The sequence below is a fragment of the Chelonia mydas genome, chromosome 6 (genome assembly GCF_015237465.2).
Source record: "Chelonia mydas isolate rCheMyd1 chromosome 6, rCheMyd1.pri.v2, whole genome shotgun sequence".
Taxonomy (NCBI): domain Eukaryota; kingdom Metazoa; phylum Chordata; order Testudines; family Cheloniidae; genus Chelonia; species Chelonia mydas.
The window spans coordinates 111,658,215-111,679,196 of record NC_051246.2 but is presented as its reverse complement, the minus strand read 5'-3'; the positions used below and the strand labels follow the sequence as shown (position 1 = coordinate 111,679,196).

The following is a 20,982-nucleotide window of genomic DNA, read 5'->3' as shown; positions in this document are numbered from 1 at the left end:
CATCAAAGAAGTTGTAACCAAATTTAACATTTACTTGTTTGTTTCTTCCAGGTAACGAAGAGACAAGTTGAAAAATTGCAACCCGGCCTGAAGCTGTACCAACAGCAACAAGATCATCAAAGCAGCTCAACAACTTTAAGGCAGTAATAGATTCAGTCTTCCCCTTTTGAAACAAGACAAACAAAATTACAAAAATTAATTAAATAAATTTCCTGAGGGAAAGATCTGTAAGTGTTAATTTGCCACCAACATCTAAAAAAGTATTGAAAAACTTCTGATCACAAAGCCAGGCACAAAAAGTTAATTTTTACCTCAAAATTGTATTTTTTCATCTGGTTTAAATGTCTGCAGTACAGGTAGAGCATTCCAATGCTACTGCCCACAGCAATGTAGTCCCCATTGGTATCAAGTGCTGTGAGGTACACCACAATGGAGCGAAATCCCTTTTGGACCTTTGTAGGAATGGCATTGAGGAGATCGTACAGGGGGCAAAACTCCTTAAATGTAACTGGTGGAGCTGCAGATGCCATGGTAAGGGTTAGTTTCAACAGTTTACAGGCTGGAATAAACACATTTACTTCACACTAAGGAAACCTGAAAAACAACAAACACCTTTAGTTAAAATGTATTCTTTCCAAAGGAGCTAACAGAATAGTTGTAGTTTGGTACAAACAGCAACCAATTAAAAAAAAAAGCCTCACTTAGTAGAACAAATCATTCTACAACAAGAAACTTCCGCTCAAATTGAGCCAATATTACCATCAGTGCCAAATGGTGTACATTGTAATTACCCAACAGTTGATAAGCAATTTTCTCTCCAATTTTGACCAGCACATATCTGCCTAGACTGAGCCCAAATGCAGCATTTCACTCTCAAAAGAGAGGAAAAAGCATCAACTGACTGGTACAATTCATTCCTATTTGGTTACTGAAAGAGTAAAATCAGATTAGCATAAGATTAAAAGAACTAAGTGCTCACTGCATGGCACAGAACAAAACATGCAAGTACGTGCAGGAGAAAGACTCGTATAAACACTGGGATCAAACCTAAAAGCACTGAGTGTTCTCAGTTTTCATGAATTATAATAGGAGCATAGGAAACTCTGCAACCTTGGGTCTCTTGACTTTTATACTAAATGATGTCTATATCCAATTCCTTAATCCCACCACAGAACTGCAATTATATTAGGTATATATTTAAATTGTCTTAATATTTAGCAAGTAAATACAAGAACAAATATTCGCAAGATAATTTGTGGGAACAATGGGGCAACTGAAAAAGTGAGGAGATTCCCAATTTGACAGGCACATCCAGAGATTTGCTCAGTTATTTCATTTAGAAAAGTGATGGGGAAAGCAGTAAAAAAAAAATAGCGTGCACAAGAGTTTGGGTTGCCAACTTCATGCTGCAATAAGAAGTTTATAGAATGTTTAGAAGAGAATGTGGTATCTTCTCAGGAATAAAGGAAAGGAAAAGCTATAGTTTGCTTCCCTTGGAGTTTAAGTGTATGATGATTTTAATGTATCATGATTTTAATGTACTAACTGTCTCAATTGCTTTCTGAAACTGTCTCCCCGTTCATGTTGTATGTCAAGATACTAAATGATGCAATTAAAAATTGAAGTCTTTCTGCTTAAAAGATCACACAAGTTTTTTTTTTTTATTATTATTTGCAGCAACTATTCTCCTCATGGATGACTTTGAAAGATAGGAAAGAACAGAAGTCTTCAGGTTTCCAACTTTATTATACCAGAGGCTATTTTGATTAATAAGACAGTTTTGATCCAGCCAAAAATATTTGCAGCTGTTTAGGTCAGGAATTCTTGATTTCTGGGGAGAAGAAAGGTTGCTATATGATCCCAAAAACACAACTCTGAAGCTTAAAGAAAAAAAAGGTTAGTTCTAAGAATATAATAAAAACTAGATTTAAAAAATTCTAAAAATATCTAAAACCTCAACTATTCTGTGAAGCATTCTAGTGATAGGGACCATACACATGTACAGTATGTATCCAATTGTGCCTGTACTGTGTTTTTTGAGGAAAGGAAATGTTATTTGTTTGGCACACTGTTGGGAAGCACCATACACATTACAGTGCTATACAAACTCAGTTTTTAAAAAATACTGATCACCATTTTAACATCCCCATTACTATGACTGATTTTGGTGTCTCAATTTTCAAGATTTTATTTTGCTGATATTTTCCCACCAGAATTCAGTGTGCTATCTTTGGACCCTGAAACACTTACTCTTACAAAATTCACTTTTTTTGGCTTGATTTCCATTGCTAATTCTCCATTTCAACCTTATAGCTCAAGCCCAACTATTGTTTAAAATATTATTGAAAACAAATCCATTAAAATAAACAAGATGTGAGAAAACAGTTTATGCAACCTGTGACAGTGCAATGCATATGTTTTATGGAAATATGCTAATGAGTGCGAATATAATGTAACTGAATTGTACTTTATGCAAAACGCCTCTTGTAAAGTATCATTACAAAGTTTATAATCTACTGAGTGTGTTCATCCTATTTGTATGCATGTATCATTCTTGTATCTGAAACTACAAATATGAAGTATTACTCTGAGGTCCTATTGTAATTATGCAAAGTGTGGGCCATTAATGGTAGCTTAGACTCTTGATGGCTCCCATTGACTAGGACAATTGGTTGTCGATGGTTTATTTACCTGCAAGCCTTCTTGAGGACGTGGGGGCCAGCCTGTGGGTAATAAGGAGGACTAGTGGCACCTTAGAGACTAACAAATTTATTTGAGCATAAGCTTTCGTGAGCTACAGTGAGCTGTACCTCACGAAAGCTTATGCTCAAATAAATTTGTTAGTCTCTAAGGTGCCACAAGTCCTCCTTTTCTTTTTGCGGATACAGACCAACACGGCTGCTACTCTGAAACCTGTGGGTAATGTGAACATATCACATGATACTGGAATCCATCTTAAACCTGGTGCCTTTCCATTTAGAAGGAAGGGTGGGAACCCAGAGAAAGACAAAGGATTCCCACCTTGTGCCAAAGCTATAAAAGGGGGTGGAACAGAACAAACGGGGCTACAGTCATGAGAATCCCCTAGTTACCACCTGCGCTTGAACTAACAAGAACTGTACCAGGGGAAAGGATTAGGCCCAGACTAAGAAGGAGTCTAGTCTGTGAAAGAAACTTATTGGAACATCTCTGAGGGTGAGATTTACCTGTATTCAGTTTCTTAATGTATTAGGCTTAGACATGTGTGTTTTGTTTTATTTTGCTTGGTAACTCACTTTGTTCTGTTATTTCTTGAAACCACTTAAATCCTATTTTTTATACTTAATAAAATCACTTTTGTTTATTATTAAACCCAGAGTAAGTGATTAATACCTAGGGGAGCAAATAGCTGTGCATCTCTCTCTGTGCATCAGTGTTATAGAGAGCAGACAATTTAGGAGTTTACCCTGTATAAGCTTTATACAGAGTAAAACAGATTTATTTGGGGTTTGGATCCCATTGGGAGCTGGGTGTCTGGGTGCTGGAGATAGGTAACCTGCTGAGTGGTTTTCAGTTAAAGCCTGCAGCTTTGGGGGTGTGGTTCAGACCTGGGTCTGTGTTGCAGCAGACTAGCATGTCTGGCTCAACAAGGCAGGGTTCTGGAGTCCCCAGCTGACAGAGAAAAAGGGCTCAGAGATTGTTTCGGTACATCAGGTGACAGTCCCAAAGAGGTCTCCGTGACCGAACCTGTCACACAACCTACAAAGCAACATCTCCTCCCCCTCCAACTGCTGTATTCCCATCCTGCCATGAGATTTTTACTAGTTTACCCATCTACCTAAATCAAAGTCTCCTTGAGATGGGAACTGCGAGTGAAACCCCCGGCCCCACTTTAGACAATGGCATTTTACCATTGACTTCAACGGAGTCAGGATTTCACCTTGCATATTGTTATAGTTTGAATAGGGCCATACACACCCAGTGATGCCATTTGAAAAAGTTATCTTACTTAAAAATACTATAAAAGTCTCCAGAGACTCTGTTCTACATTCAAATATTAAACAACACTATCACAGATTATTGGGCCTTTGTGACAAACTGCTCTCATATGAGTTCTCCCACTGACTCCAGTGAAACTATTCATGAAAGTAAGGATTGGCTCAGGCACTATGTCTTAAGACAGAACTTCTGAGAATTCACTCTGGCTTTCTCCAACACAAGTCATAGTTCATTTTATAATTTAAGAAGTGTTTATAAAAAGTACATCAGCAGTGTTTGTGCTTGTGAGGTTTAGTTTATCATCTTACAATACCCTTGTGAGATATCTGAATATTATTTCCCCCCTACTTTATAGGCTGAGAATCTGAAAATGGCCTTGATCCTGCAAGCTGTCCCATCTGAGAAGACCCCTGGGCCATCTGCATGGGTGCAGGGGTACACCTGCTTGAAACAGTTAGCACGAGCAGTGCCTAAACTAATTGTTCTGGACCACGCAACAAGTAAATGGCAAAGTCAGGACTAGAAGAATTTTGGGATCCATGACTACCAGGGAAGTTTTTGTTGCTGTTTTAGTAGTGTGTGTTTATTTGTTTTTGAGCTGGAGGATAGTGGTGGCTTAATGTACAGAGGAAGAAATCAGATTAGAAGTCTCCTCCTCAGTCCTTTACATGAATTCCTACCTCAACCCAAGATTGTTAAAAGTAATAGTTATCAGAAAAACAAATCTACTTTTGACTCTTTGTGCTACACTTGGCTTGCACAATTAAAAACAGTTTAGGCAGTTTCATTTTCTAGTAGTTACACAGTTCAGCTTCACTTTAAGGTACTACAGGACTTTGAGGTACTCCAAAGCTGAAGAGTCCTCATTTGTTTTTTTTTAAACAATGAAAATATGTGTTTGTTTTGTAGGTTATTAAACAAATGGACCCAATCATCACTGCCTTGCACAATCACTTACCTCTGTGAAAAATGAATGTAAAAGTATAAAACACTCCACAATCAAAATGGCCATATTTTATACCCTCTTTGCACAAACATAAAAGCTCAAGACAGAGGAGAATCAAGTTTCAAACATACAGCTTGAGTTTAAATTACTGGACAGCGATCTTTGGGCCACACATGCTTTCTTTTCTTTATTGATTGTTCGAGGACAGCATTTGTATCTACCGTATATACTTGATCATAAGCCAGTTTGTTTAGAAGCCGACCCCCCCCACAATATGGATAAGTAAAAATGGAAAAATTTTATGACCTATTCATAAGCAAACCCTATAATTCAGGGGTCAGCACACTTTGGCTCCCAGGCCAGGAGGATAAGCCACTGGCGGGCCGAGATGGTTTGTTTACCTTGAGCGTCCGCAGGCCCGGAGGTAAACCTAAGTAAACAAAGTGTCCCGGCCTGCCAGTTCCTTACCCTGGCAGGCCGGGACAGCAAGTGGCAGGGAAATTTTTTTGGTGGTGGGGAGAAGCTGGGGGTCAGGGGAGTAACCCCTGTGACCACCCCCCACATGACCCCACCCCAGGACCCCCACACTCTCCCCATCCCATCCCTTCCCACCTTATCTGGGGAGGATGTCTCTGGCCTGGATGGAGCAGCTCCAGCGGGCCAGACTGGGCGGTGCGGCCGCAGCATGTTCCAGCGAGCTGGGCCAGGCGGCATGACCGCAGCGTGCTCCGGTGCGCGGGGCCAAGCAGCACAGCTGCAGCCTGCCAGCCCTGGAGCTGCAGCTGCTTCGGAGGCTGGGGGGAGAGCAGCGTGGCCAGAAGCGGACAGACTCTGTTCCTGCCTCTTCCCTTCTAGCTCTGCTGGCTGTGCTGCCTCTCCTTGCGCCCTCTATTGGGGGGAGGGGCTGTGTCCCACTTCTCCCTCTCTGTACCGGTTCATAAACTGACCCCCTTCTCTGGTGCTTCCCTTTTTTACTAAAAAAATTCAGCTTATGAATGAGTATACACAGTACTTTCCCCCTTCATTAATAGTATCAGGGAAACTGAAGACAAATGGTTGGCATAACCTGTTTTCCCAGACCAATTTTAGGAATGGTTCTGCATATTCAGTGGAATCAGCAATTGTCATTTTCAAGAACATGATTGCCATATGTGACAAATCAGAGCAGGGTAAACAAGAGATTCTGCAGTGGAAATATAAGAAACATGAAGTGCCTTACGATTAAGGCTGCAGGTCTGTCACGGAGGTCACAGAAGTCACAGATTCTGTGACTTTCCGGGACCTCAGTGACTTCTGCAGCCGCCGGTGCCACTGACCACAGGGCCAGCTGCACCGTTCACTGCTGGGGCAGTGTCAGGCCACCATGTGCGTCCACCCCTCAGAGCGCCCCTGGAGCCCCGCCTCCAGAGTACCCAAGATTTAGTCAGGGTATATATATTTTTAGTAAAAGTCATGGACAGGTCACGGGCCCTGTCCATGACTAAATCTTAACCTTACTTATGATGCATTGCACAGCCCCATGAAGAAAAGGCGCTCCCTCCTCTTCCAGCCACAAAAACCACAGCCAGTATCTCTGGCCATTACTTCTCTACTACTACTTCTCTAGTCTCCATAATGGGGACTCTGGCTCAACAGCTGTGAAACAGTGAAAAGGAAGATATCTTGTAATTAAGGCACAAGACTGGGAATCAGGAGATGAGGGTTTGATTCCATGCTCTGCCACAGATTTTGGGACCGCAAGGAAATTATTGCATCTCTCTGTGCCTCAGTTCCCTGTCTGTACAATAATATTTCCCCTTTTTCAACCTTTGTTTTGTCTATTAAGTTCTTTAGGGCATGGACCATCTCTTGTTATGTATATGCACAGCACCTAGTACAATGGGCCCTAGCCTCAACTGGGGCCTCTGTGCACTATAAGAGTATAAATGGTAATAAAATAGTTTTCCAAATTATTTAAGGGGCAACTCAACTTGTGCCCCTACGCGCTCATTATTAGGTTTTCAGATTTGGCACCTCCTTTTTTTTTTTTCTTTTTTTAAATCAATAGTTTACATCCCATTTAAAATGTAGTCTTCAAAAATCTTACAGTTCTAGCATCAGGATACTGTCAATGGTTTTAAAAGTGTCGCCTCAGAAAATTTCAAAAAGGTTGCAGACTTTCCATTGTTGTGTGTGTTTAAAGAGCCAGTGGAAGCCTAGATTTAGACAAAATTAATATATAAAGATGTTACTAAGATTTTTATTTATGTTTGGCTTGCTAGTTATAAATCCAAACTATGTGTAAATATATTTTTATATAATACAAAATGCTCATTGACAAGAACTTTTAGAGTAGTCCACCTTGTACCCCCACAGGCAATGCATATTCACCACCTGAAACAAAGATACAGAGATTCAAAAAGCATGAAAGCGTAGAAATACTGTCCTGTTGCACAAATAACTACATCACCATCCTTTCAATTGGTTCAAAAAATATTAACTGAAAAACTAAACTTCAAACTACTCAAGATTATTTTAATCTTAAAGAAATGAACCCTCACATTCACAAGACTGATACTGTGAGTATTTGAAGGAGTCAAACAAATCACAAGTACGATTAACAGTCCCCATCTTTGGACACTTCCACAGTGTATTTAGATTCCAATCCTACTGAAACTTACAGAATGCTTAACTTTACTTATGTCAATAGCCTTACTGAACTCAGTGGAATTACTCATGAGCTTAAAGGTAAGCACATGCATAAGAGGTTGCAGGATCATGGCATTAGTTTGCAATATCACTTTTTTTCATAATCATTCATTTCTAAGGTGTTTACAAAAAAAACTAGCAACTTTAAAAACATTTCAATGTTATTGTGTTGTACATATGACAGCAGCTGAATAAAAACTAAGCTTCCATACTTAAAATAATAAATTACCTACAGCTCATATTGTCCACTCTAATCCTCTAGCCCACGTCAAATTGCAATAGTTCTCCCCCACAAAATCTTTTTGCAGAGACACTAAGGAAAGTAACAAATGTTACTTAAAAGCACTCATATGACCTAAGAACTGGGAATTACATTTATGAAAGTGGGCATGCAAAGTTTATTTACAGTTTAGCTTAAAATAACTTCCCAATTTGTGGCTTTAACTACAGCAGCAACCTTGTTGTGATGTCCCAACCATGTTACAAGACTTTATTAACTAACTAAATTTCTTATTCATAAAAATAAGCACAAGTCAGCACATTTTAAACTATTATTAAATAGCTTATTTATGCTCACATAAATTGGTTAGTCTCTAATGTGCCACAAGTACTCCTTTTCTTTTTGCGAATACAGACTAACAGGGCTGCTACTCTGAAACCTGCCATTAAAAAGCTTGACATTCACTGTCCTGCCTCCATCCCCACACTCTGCAAACTGTTTTAAAACACACCGCAGAAAATTTGGTTAGGAAGTTTATTTCATTTTCTTTGTATTTAATTCTCAAATTTAAAAAAAAGAAGAAGTTTCCCACTCCACCCTCCGAAGAAATAAAAAGTGGGCATCTTTCTAATTAGCAAGCCAAGGGAGGCGAGGTAATATCTTTACCGGACCAGCTTCTGTGGGTATTACCTCCCGCAGCTTCTCTCTAATATCCTGGGACCGACACGGTTACAACCGCGCCGCATCCATCCTCCTAACGCCACCCCAGGTTTTACAATGTCCGCAGGATAGTTTACCGGATTAGCCGAATCCGGACCACCACACCGGTACCGGCCATGCGCAACAGATTCCCCATGCAGGGAGCTCGACAGGCAGCAAGCCGCAGAGCAGCAGCTTCACACGGCTGCAGAAGGATGAAATGAAGCGGGGCTCCCAAGCGCCTCCAGGCCCTTTGCTCACCGAGGGAAGCAGAGTTTAAAGCGGGTGCAAGTATCCCCAGCCTCGCAGAGGGGCGGGCGAGCGACCCCCACCTCTTAGGCTCTTTCCAACAGCAGAGGGGAGTCCTGGGGTGGGGAGTTTCCCTATTTCAGCCTCTGCTGGAACCCCAGCGACAGAGCTGTAAGGGGGCAGGAGGACGTGGGGGGCAGAGGAAGGGAAAAGGGGCGGCTGGGGGAAGGGCTGATGGAGAGAAGGGGTGGAGGCGTGAGGAGAAGCCCTGAGCGGCGGCTGCCTGACTCACCTCAGCAAGGGGCCGGGGCCCTCATGTCTCCCGGCCGGGCGGAGGCTGCCTCTCCGAGGCCCCCCGGCGAGGGAAGACTAAGCCGCCGAACCGGGCGCGGCTGACCGACGGCGGCTGGGCCCAGGACGGGCGGGGCCGGACGTGAGCGCACTTCCGAGGGAAGGCGGGGCGCGGCCCGGCCGGGGGCCCTATCGCGGCGGGGCTCGGGACATGGCAGGTGAGCGAGGCCTGGAGCCCATGGGAGGAGGGGTGGGTGTCTGTCTCCAGCGCCGGGGGTCGGGTACCCGCCGCGTGCGCGCACAGGGGCGCTGCCTTCTCATGGTAAGCCCGGTTCTGGCGCCGCCCTTCCCCGGGCACGTGAGCCAGGCTGCACGCGCATTTCGTTAGTGATATTCCGTTATTACCGTTACATTTTCAAACGTGAAGGAATTCAGCCAGCGCGGGCTGCGGCTGTGGGGCCTCGATCCCGCGGAGCCGTCAGCCCGCGCAGCAGCGTGAAGCCAAGGGGATGGGACTCTTCCTGTGCGTAACGTTCAGCGAGGTGGCCACACTGAAACCACAGAGTCTTCAAAAATGAGGGGCCTTCTAAAAGTTTCTTACTCCCCATCCCCCCGCCCTTCGCTTCCTTGGCTATTAATATTGTATTTTAACAAATTAGCATTAAAGTGTCAGGGTTGTTAGTTTTAATGTTCGTGAAGCACTTTGAGATCCTTAGATGAAAAATAATTTAGCTGTGTAGAGAATTAGCATCAATTGTATGTACGGTCACACCCAGTGTATGTTTATAAATAACATTATTATTATTACTAGAGGCACTACCTCTGAAATCTGAGCTTGCTTTGCTAATGTCCAGAAACTGTTTATGTGATGAACAGCAAAGTTGAGGACAGAAATAGGTTATCATCTGAATCTGCAATGATTGCAAATATGAGTAACTACATAGATGACAGGTTTCAGAGTAGCAGCCGTGTTAGTCTGTATTCGCAAAAAGAAAAGGAGTACTTGTGGCACCTTAGAGACTAACCAATTTATTTGAGCATAAACTTTTGTGAGCTACAGCTCACTTCATCGATAAAGTGAACTGTAGCTCACGAAAGCTTATGCTCAAATAAATTGGTTAGTCTCTAAGGTGCCACAAGTACTCCTTTTCTTTTTACATAGATGAGTTGTTCCATCGAATCGATGTTCCATTGATGCTCACCTGTGTAAAATTAATCATGTATATAAATTTTTGCAACATCAAAGCCTCGCATTGTCATTAAAATCCTGTAAAAAATATAAGGTGACATTTTGGCCCTATTGAAGTCAATGGCAGAACTCCCATTGCCTGCAGTAGTGCCAGGATTTCACACATTGGGCAAACGTACTGAAATATTCATGATAGAGACCACTACATGAAAAGAACTGAGTCCTAACAGAGTTAGTGACTTCTTGCCAAGAAGTGCTACATTAAAATATGACTTCAGAAAACATAGCCATTATTTGTATTGGCAAAATACTATAGGATTGCCTATTAGTGGTTTTACAGCATTAGTTAGGTGTTTTAATGGAATACCTCAACATGCAGTTTATTTTTTTCAATACCCTAAGAATGTGATTATTTTACACTGATGGTGAAAGGCTGACAGGCTAGAAACTTTATTTATGATTAAAGTTAGTAGGGTGCCTGTAAACTACATTTTACTGAGTCAGCATTCAGGAACAGAACAGCAAGGAAAATACTGCATGCAGCCACACACAGCTGTAATGACAACATAAAACAGTTAATTGATTTGTTATTGTAGATTTTTACCGGTTTGCATTTTCTCTCTTTTTTTTTTTTAAAGCAACAAAGAGTCCTGCAGCTGTTGCTCCAAAAAGACCTGTCTTATCTGTCAGTGCAAGAAAAATTAAAGATAACGCAGCAGACTGGCATAATTTAATGATGAAATGGGAGACCCTGAATAATAATGGATTTAGTACTGCAAACAAAATTGTAAACTTGAAAATTGGCACACAGTGAGTATGTTAACAGGGCTTGCAAATAATGACAATGTAGAGGTCACTTTTACTGTGAAACTAGTTTGTTTTCCTGATTGGGCAGCTTTACAAAAGAAAAAACAGGGTGGACAGGCTTCATATTCTATACCACTAGCATTTTGTGATTGTATAAAATCAAAATATTGAAATTCAGGTAAGGCTGTTTAAGATAAAAATTGGATAACCTCATAAGAGCTGTATTTGAAGCAAAATGTTTTTATACATGCAAATAATAAACAAATATTAAATATTTAAAATGCTGAATTACAAAATTAGAGCTTGAGCCTACAAACGCTTACTCGGGTGAGTTTTCTCTAATACTCAAGTCAATGTTACGAGATATCACTGAGGTCAAGAGCTTTGCAGGATTAAAAAAGGGATTGGCCATTCACATGAATAACAAAATTACAATAGTAAAGTTTTTAAAAAGCCAGTAACTTTGGAAGGGACATAATGCCTGCTTCAGAACGTAAGACAACCTGTAACTAATGGGCATTAGGAAGAAACTTCCCTTTTCCTGGTGGACAGACTATTCCTTAATTGCCTAAGGTAGGGTTCTTGTACTTTGAACCATCTGGTACTAGCCACAGTTGAACACTGAACTAGCTAAACCACTCATCTAATCCTGTACAGCAATTCCTTTGTACTACTCATGTGAGAAAGGGCTTGTAGTCTCAAGCCTTTTGTTAGTAGTATAGAGGATAGCATAGATTTTAAATTCCTACAGTCTATGTGAGTAAAGGTGTCCCGAGGTATTTGCACTAATATATGCTTTTGTTTAGATTTAAAGATAAGCTGGAGGTAGAATGTGACAACATTGCCTCTGACTGTGGAAAGCTGTCTCCAGACTATAATGAAGAACTTGAGATGTTCTGTGCAGAATTGCTTGGGACCTTGGAAAACATGGTAATGTTCATTTGTTGATCTTTCAAACTGTATATTCCCTAAAAAAAATATTCTGCAAAATAATACAATGCCAATATTGTACCTATTGTCTATTCTTTCTAATCCTAAACTTTCCACATCTTCAGAACAAAACAAACATCAAGTTAGAAAGAGGATAGAACAGTTCAGACCTAATATGATGTGATATCAATAAGCATATGTCTATGCAGCAATTAGAGGTGTGATTGCAGCACGTATAGGCTACCCAAGCTAGCTTTAATCTAGTTCAAGTAACAATAGCAGTTAAGCACAGCTGCACAGGCTGTACAACCCCACCTGGGACCCTGTGTACATACAGGACCAGCAATCCCATGCAGCTACAGCTTCACTGCTATTATTATTCACGCTAGCTAAATAAAGTTAGCATGGGTATGTCCACATGTTGTATTCATATTTCTGAAAGCAGTGTAAACACAACTTAAGAACGATACTTTGTTTTATTGGACGTAATTCAGTTTCCAATCTTCCAGTTCTGTGTTACAGCTCCCATCTCTTTAGGGAACAGAGTGGATATTTGTTATCTAACCTACTTAATGAGTAGACACACTGTTATGAATGGTCACCTCAATAATTTTGGAAATAACCGATACAGGTAAAGATAAGTGATGTTCCTACTGTAATAGTAGTTCATACCTTCAGAATGGTATAGTTAACCTAAATTAAAAAATAGAGAAAAAGTAATACAAATCAAAAGAAAAAATGTACAAATAATTTCATGTTAACTTACTCTGAATTTTATTTCTTAATTAGAATAACTTTAATATCCCTTAGCTATAAAGAAAAATGCCTCTTAAAATGCCTCTTAAAATGATATTGGTATGATGATAGATTGAGTAGTTCTGTGCAAACTGGAGAAAATTCCAATGATTGGTATAAGCAGGAAAATACTCCAGATTCCCCATCAAGTTTGGTTCTCTGGAGAAAGTAAGAGTAATGCTTCTGTTTCTTAGTTTGAGTTACTGTCATGACTTAGCCCATTAAATGCACTGATGTAAGTAAGTTGTCGTTCCTGTTGAGCAATTAAAGTCTAAGCATCTTGTGGTGGATTAGACAATGCATATATACATACTTTATTTTCCACTGTTTGTAATCATATGTACCATATACAGGAGTTTACAGCATGACTATGATGCTACTAAATTCTTTACTGTAAGATGCTGCTACCAGCCTCAATGATGTTATTAATGGTTTCATAGATTTCAAAGCCAGATGGGACCATTGTGATCATCTACCTCCTGTATAAGACTGGCCATAGAACTTCCCCAAAATAATTCCTAGAGCATATCTTTTATGATTTAAAAGATCTTGATTTAATCTTGATTTAAAAATTGTCAGTGATGGAAAATGCACCAGACCCTTAGTTAATTGTTCCAGTAGTTAATTACTCTCACCATTAAAATTTTACACCTTATTTCCAGTCTGAAGTTGTCTAGCTTCAGCTTCCAGCCACTGGGTCATGTTATACCTTTCTCTGTTACATTGAAGAGCCTTTTTAAAATATTTATTCCCTGTGTAGACACTTATAGACTATAATCAAGTCACCCTTTAACCATCTCTTTGTTAAGCTAAACAGATGGACTCAAAAAGCTCAGTCACTGTAAGGCAGGTTTTCTAATCATTCTTGTAGCTCTTCTCTGAACCCACTCCAACTTATCAACATTCTTCTTGAATGACATGCATCAGAACAGGACACAATATTCCAGCAGCAGTCACAGCAGTACCAAATACAGAGATAAAATAACCTCTCTACTCCTCAGATTCCCCTGTTTATGCATCCCCGGATCACATTAGCTCTTTTGGCCACAGTGTCACACCGGGAGCTCACATTCAGCTGATTATCCTCTACAACCCCCAAATCTTTTTCAGTCACATCCTTCCCCCATCCTATAAAGTATGGCCTACATTCTTTGTTCCTAGATGTATATATATTTAGCCATATTAAAAGGCATAGTGTGCTTACACCCAGTTTACCAACCACTCCAGATTGCTCTGAATCAGTGACCTGTCCTCTTCATTATGTACCCCACCTCCAATTTTTGTGTCATCTGCAAACTTTATCAGTGATGATTCTATGTTTTCTTCCACATCATTGATAAAAATATTAAATAGCATAGGGTTAAGAACCTATTCCTCCAGGACCCCAGTAGAAACAGAGCTACTGAATGATGATTCTCTATTTACGGTTACATTTTGAGACCTATCGGTTAGCTCTGTCAGTTGTTATCTTTGGTAATGCACAATAGTTAATTCCCTTCTACCTTTCTAATACTTCAGGACTACTAGTATGGAAAAGTGCGCACACTGCAGTTAGCACTGACTATCCTAATTATTGGCAGTCTTCGGAGGGAGTAAAAGATTGAAATGGCATAGAGACTGAACTGTTTTTCCATACCTAGAGGTGGTCCTACCAGGTTAAGGCTGGGGGACGTTGGCAGAGAAGCTTACACTTTCAGTGCCTGTGCTGTACCTGTTCTGTAGGAAAGAGCAGCTTTCACTCTCAATCCAGCCCCTTTCACCAGTACTAAATTGTTATAAAGGAAGAAAAACAAGACTATTGAGACAGAGCTTTACCAACTTTCTCTGTGGTAAACTTGGATTTAGGATCGAAAAAGAAAACTAAAGATAGGGAGATATTCAAAATAGAAGTAAATAAACTGTACATGCAATGTTTGAAACACCAAGTGTTTGTCACATGAAATCTCTGTATTAGTCCCACTAAAAGAATCATAGAATATCAGAGTTGGAAGGGACCTCAGGAGGTCATCTAGTCCACCCCCTGCTCAAAGCAGGACCAATCCCTGATTTTTGCCCCGATCCCTAAATGGCCCCCTTAAGGATTGAACTCACAACCCTGGGTTTAGCAGGCCAATGCTCAAATCACTGAGCTATCTCTCCCCCCATAATATAATAGCTATTGTTTGCAGCCATAAAAGTGAATTAGAAATTTCATGAATCTGGTTGAGGTAGTCACAAAGTTGGTTTTGAACTTCATTAATAGTTAATACTTGTAAGATCTTAGTAGCATAAAATGCCCCAAATGTTTATTAACTTGAAACTCTCATCATTCTCAGGCAAAAATACAACTGAAAATGGAAAAACTATGTTCAACTACTAAAGGAATTTGTGACTTAGAAACATACCATTATGAAAGTGGAGATTGCAGGATACCACTCTTTCACACATGGCCCACTACGTACTTCTGTAAGTAGAATATTGTTTACTTGTAAGTTATCCATTAGTATTTCCCAATAAGGAGCATTTTAAAAGACATTTGATGTCATTTGAAATTGAAATAGTAATTTAGAAGTACTGAAAAATATGCCCCGTTAACTTTGATCTAGATAAGATTGTAACTTTGCCTTTTGTAGTGAGAGAGTCTGTCTTTCTAACTGAGTAAGCAATAGATAAGTTACTGCATCAATTAACTTAAAGCAGTGATTCTCAAATTATGGGGCGCACCTCCGTAGGGAGGTGTGGGAATGTGTCAAGGGAGATGTGAGCCTTTAAAAAAAAAAAAAAAAGAGCCCTGGCTGTTAGCCCCAGCCGCCTGGGGCTCTTGCAGAAGGGCTGTGCACACCTGGGAGAAGGGGATAAAGGAGCTAGATGGAGCCCCACTGTTAGAGCTCTCCTTCTCCCCTCCTCTTCCCCCCCATCTCACTGGGAGGTAGCCCAGGTTCCGGCTCTCCTGCCCCTCCTCCCGCAATCCCTCACCTGAAGATAGCAGCAGCTCCAGCTGTCAGCCCCTTGGTGAGGCAGAAGTAAGGGTGGCAGTGGGGCACGAAGTCTGCCATGAAAAGTGATATTGACAAATATCACTTTGCCACCTTTACTTCTGCACTGCTGCTAGCACAATGCTGCCTTCAGAGCTGGGTGCCTAGCCAGCAGCTGCTGTTCTTCATTCTCCCTGGGCAATAGTATATGTATCTAAGGGAGGGGGCACAAACAACTACAGCCACAAAGAAGGGGGCACAATCAAATAAGTTTGTGAACTACTGACTGAGATTATCGCTGCTGACAATTCATGTAAATTGCAAAGCAACTCACACATTATAATTACAGTGTTAAGACATACAGACAGATCCAGTTAAAACAAGCATCTGCAGCTGCTAGAAGTGTCAAAGCTGCAATAGCTACTCCCTATACAAAGAGCGAAAATCTCTGCTGTCTGGAAGCAATGAGTCCTATTTTACAGTCCAATTTGTAGAATGGGGCTTATTCTTAGGTGAGAGATGGGAGTCCCACCTCAGTTAATTGTCAGTCACAGAAGAGTTTTAAAGGGGCTCTGATCCAGAGGATGAACAGACTGAGGAAGGAGAAGGCTCATTGCTCTCTGTCACCAAAAATAGGGAATGTAGATCCTTCCAGCATTCACTTGGTGACAGAGTATAGGTGAGGCCTTCTCTGCCCTTCCAGTTATTTAACAACCTAAAAAAACCTACCAGGCTTGAAGTGCATCTGTCTGACAAGTAGCATTACTGCAGTTTTACAACTCTTGGAACTCAGGAACTGGATGGCAACAGATGTGTTTCTCTGATTAATTGGAAGTAGTTATTTTGTGCAGTGTGTCCCCCGCTCCTCAGTTCACTGCCCTAGAATAGTGGGATTCTCATGTCTTGGTATCTGCAAACCAGAAGACTGGCAGGGGAAAGGGGATGTGCTGGACCCTCTCTTATTGAAAAAGTCCAAAGAAATGTGGTTGTAATAATTTTACCTACAATTCTGGCTGAATTCCATGGGAATTTTGGGTGAACAAGGAATGCAGGCATGGCCCCTTATTGTCAAATATTTTGTTCACTTACTGGGTTGAACAATTCAAGGGACAATAGTCAGATACATTTTAAAAAATATCCTTACCAGCATTACAAGTAACTCCGTACATTACACAAACATTCCAGTTTCAAACTATTTTCAGCATTTATTCTTCACTCACAAATAGTGTAGTTAGTTAAACAGATCAGCATTACTTCCTGATGCTCATGCACTTGCACTATTTGGGTTTATATAGTATGCAGATTATGGTTTAGTTGCCCAAAAATATCAAGTTATCCAGAACATTTATGCAGAATTTTTATTCAAAGTATTATAAGACCTTTACATTTTTAAACCATGTCCATTTAAAGAAATGGCTTAAAATAGTACCATTTTTATAGCTAGTTCTAAGACACTGCTGTTGAGATGTAGAAATAAAAGGGGATTTTATACATCTGTGTGGTAGAAATATATCCAATACATGAGCAATAAATTTGGCATTTCATATTGCAATGAAGAGGACTTGTTAACTCTTGTAAAGATCAGGATGGCTGACTTACCTAAAGAAGAGGGGCTAGTTATAAAAGCTTGTATACTGTAATAGCTATTTTTTAAAAAAATGATTAGTGTAACAAGTATTGATTTATTATTTTCAGAGTTGCTTATATATGATTAGAAATAGTGTGTATATTTGTTCAATCTATTTCAGATGAGATTTCTTTCAAGCTCACTGAAATGTACAAGAAGGAACTACGACTTAAGCAAACAATTGCGCAAGAGATTGCTCATACTGCTGACCAAGATCTTATGATGGTTTATTTATCATCTTGGTTGTACCAGCCCTATATTGAAAACAGCAGTAAACTACTGCTAGAAAGCATGTTGCTGGAAACAGGACATAGACAAGTGTAGCGTTTAAGACTCCTTCTAATGATACTCATGTGACACTGAAGCAGCAACAAACTGACAGGTTAATTATATGTTGTATTTTTATAAGGTTATTAAAATCTGTTTTTCCTCTGTTTGTATTTAATTTGTTTCGTTTGTCACTCCTCCTCTTGGTTGATATAAAACAATAAGGTACTTGTATTACCTCCTTTGCTGTAGTATCTGAACACCTCACAATTTTAGATGTGCTATTATCCCTAGATTACACATAGGGAACCAAAGTAGAGAGCGGCTAAGGGCCAAATCCTCAAAGGTATTTATTTGAATTCAGTTGAAATCAATGGGAGTTAGGTGCCTAAATACCTTTGAGGATCTGTGCCTAAGTTCACATAGAAGACTGCAGTGGAACAGGGAACTGAACCTGGGTCACAGGAGCCCTAGGCTAGAGCCCTCACCCTTGGACCATCGTTCCTCTGACACCAAACTTGACACCCACTGAAAGTCTTGCTACTTTTGTTTCTGATTTTGTGTATTGTGACAGTTCAAAACAGAACATGTTCTGTATTTTCCTTGTGTACATACCACACAGATTTTCTGAAGTTTCAGGGTGGCATAGACAATTACTAAGATCTGAAAATGTACCATTGTGGCATGAGAGTTCTGCTGCTATTTAAACCAATGGCAGAGTCAGTTCCTTAATGAAGTAGATTTTGTTATAGTGAATATATACAAATCTAGAACTATCACTATATCCAGCTTATTCTCACTTTGCCCAAACAATAAAATGCCTCTCTCTGTTCTTATATGACTTTCCTATGTTGAAAAACTGTAAGTTCTGAAACTATTACACAAATTGTAGAGCTGTTTATAAGCACCCTTAGATCTGCTTCTGCCAGCTACAATTAAGAAGACTGTTAGCCCAAAACTAACAGGTGAAAGAGGAGCCCTTATTCTCTGACATGCCAAAGATTGAATGATCATGGAAATATTTACTGCTTCACTCCTAAGTGGTCCCTCCAGGACAGGGATGGCCCTCCACGGGGTGGGCAGGACAGCATGGAGAAGCTTCCACAGCCACTGAGCCTGCTGTGGTAGCAGTTCAGTGCTCTCGAGCTGTCAAACCAGCCCCTTTCAAAAGCACTAAATGTTTTAAAACTTCGAGATTATACATGACTAAGCTTTACACCAGCATTTTGATTAACCCCATTAAATAAGTAATCGGAAAACCCTTTGTGTTGACAGATATTGCTATACTAGAAATTGTGTATACTTTTCTCTTGAAGCTGCTTTGAACTTTCACTAGAGATTTCATAGTATCACTACTTCCTAACAATAAATACAGTAAGAAGTGTAATAGGACATTTCACATTCTCATGGATGTTTACAATGTACTAGCAGAAAAAAATGGGTGTTAAATTTTCTCCTCATACTATTTGGGCAGACGGTCTCCTTTGAACAAAGGAAAGATTGCACCTGACAGGCTTGTAAGCTACTATACTCTCACTGAAATTCTAATAATTAAAAAGAAATTCTAGAGCAGTAGAATGAGAAAATCAGCAATAAGTAGTTATGAATACAGTTTAGATACAAGTTAAATATGAGTCAACAGAGTAACACTGTTGCAAAAAAAAGCAAACATTCTGGGATGTATTAGCAGGAGTGTTGTAAGCAAAACACAAGAAGTAATTCTGCTGCTCTACAGCACACTGATTAGGCCGCAACTGGAGTACTGTGTCCAGTTCTGGGCACCACATTTCAGGAAAGATGGACAAATTGGAGAAAGTCCAGAGAAGAGCAACAAAAATGATTAAAGGTCTAGAAAACATTACCTATGAGGGAAGATAAAAAAAATGGGTTTGGTCTGGAAAAGAGAAGACAGAGGGGTCATAACAGTTTTCAAGTACATAACAGGTTGTTACAAGGAGGAGGGAGAAAAATGGCTATTTTTAACTTCTGAGGATAGGACAAGAAGCAATGGGCTTAAATTGCAGCAAGCGAGGTTTAGGTTGGATATTAGGAAAAATTCCCTTTCAGGGTGGTTAAGCACTGGGATAAATTGCCTAGGCAGGTTGTGGAATCTCCATCATTGGAGATTTTTAAGAGCAGGTTAGACAAACACCTGTCAGGGATGGTCTAGATAGTACTTAGTCCTACCATGTCATATGATTCTAGAAACAACTTACTAAAATTATGAGAGTGGATGTACTATGCTCATGGACAAATTATTGGGGGAAGTAAAGTTGAAGAAATGAGTTTTGCATCTAGTCCTGCATATGGTAAGGTCTGTAGATCGCTCTTATTTCTTGCAGCAGAAAATTCCAGAATTTAGGTCCTGTGCCTGTGGAAATAGTCTTCTGCATTCCTGAGCCGGCCTGCTGGTTAAGAGTTTTTTTCTGATGGAATGCAGCCATCATGCAAGGTCACAGTTGCAGTGGAAAAGGTGCTTTCTCAGGTAGCAGTCCTAACCACATAAAGTGTTGACACTCAAAGTCCTCAAACTAGATGCTTTTCAATAGGGAGTTAATGCAGAGCACAGCATAGGGGGAGAAGTTTTCATGGTGACCCAGGTTAGTAGGATACTGCATTTGGTAGTAATTGGGGCTTCTTTGAGGTATGTTTCAGTCTTAACAACTTGCAAGAATCAAACTGGAAGTCAAATACATAATTAGTGTCCAGGCCTACATCTGATAGGCTATGGCCAACCTAATTTTCTGGACAATCATAAATGAAGTGGCCATTGTGGGCATCCAAAACAGAGCCCAAAACTGCAGTCTAATCCAACAATCTGAATGATGTTAAAGAGGCAAGTTCTTCAGAGCACTTCCATCTTATTGTAATCTCTATCTTGATTGGATTCAGCTTTAGTCTGATGCTCTTCATTCAGGTGACTTTCCTGCCTTTGTATTGAGAAAGCTGAGACACAGTGCTGCTTATACTGGACTGAAAGAGAAGTCATCTACATATTGCAGGTGGTACTTTGTTCTCCATAACTCTCACCCAACTTCATACAGATGTTGAGAAACTTGGAGAGGACAGTGTCTTGCAGGCTTTAGAGGTGGAGGAACAATTACCCATTGTAACCTTCTGAGGTAAGAAAAAGAGGAAGGTCATTAGCTATTTAAGGATGTTTGTGGTCACCTAGGCAGCATTTTAGAGCAGACAGGCTAATTTGGGTGATCAATAGTAATCGGGATGAATATGAATGTACTTCACCTGTCTAGACAGGTGGTGGTCATCCACCAGAGCATTATATTTAATGCTGTGTCAGTACCAGGTCATGTTCTGAAGCCTGCCAGTGAGATAGAAGAT

At 40.3% G+C, this 20,982-nt stretch overlaps 2 protein-coding genes across 8 annotated transcripts in view; one reads left to right on the top strand and one right to left on the bottom strand.

Annotated features, from left to right (window-relative positions):
* The window catches only part of TECPR2 (tectonin beta-propeller repeat containing 2), a 64,985-nt gene extending 55,353 nt beyond the window's left edge, over nucleotides 1-9,632 (bottom strand). For 3 of the 7 annotated variants that reach the window (XM_027825343.3, XM_037900979.2, XM_037900981.1), the window contains exons 1-3: nucleotides 9,073-9,207; nucleotides 312-594; nucleotides 35-163 (exon numbers count right to left, since the gene is read on the bottom strand). In XM_027825343.3, coding sequence (XP_027681144.2) covers nucleotides 35-163; nucleotides 312-530 — 348 coding nt within the window. In that variant the 5' untranslated portion in view covers nucleotides 531-594; nucleotides 9,073-9,207. The other 4 variants (XM_043549910.1, XM_043549913.1, XM_043549911.1 and 1 more) reach the window with 3 other exon arrangements.
* Nucleotides 9,096-17,813, top strand: LOC102940455 (cyclin dependent kinase 2 interacting protein). The gene is given in 6 exon segments (XM_007062899.4): nucleotides 9,096-9,131; nucleotides 9,133-9,289; nucleotides 10,899-11,070; nucleotides 11,874-11,997; nucleotides 15,108-15,237; nucleotides 17,495-17,813. Coding segments are annotated over 6 exon segments (822 nt in total). The 3' UTR covers nucleotides 17,698-17,813.
* Nucleotides 17,814-20,982: the final 3,169 nt, after the last annotated feature.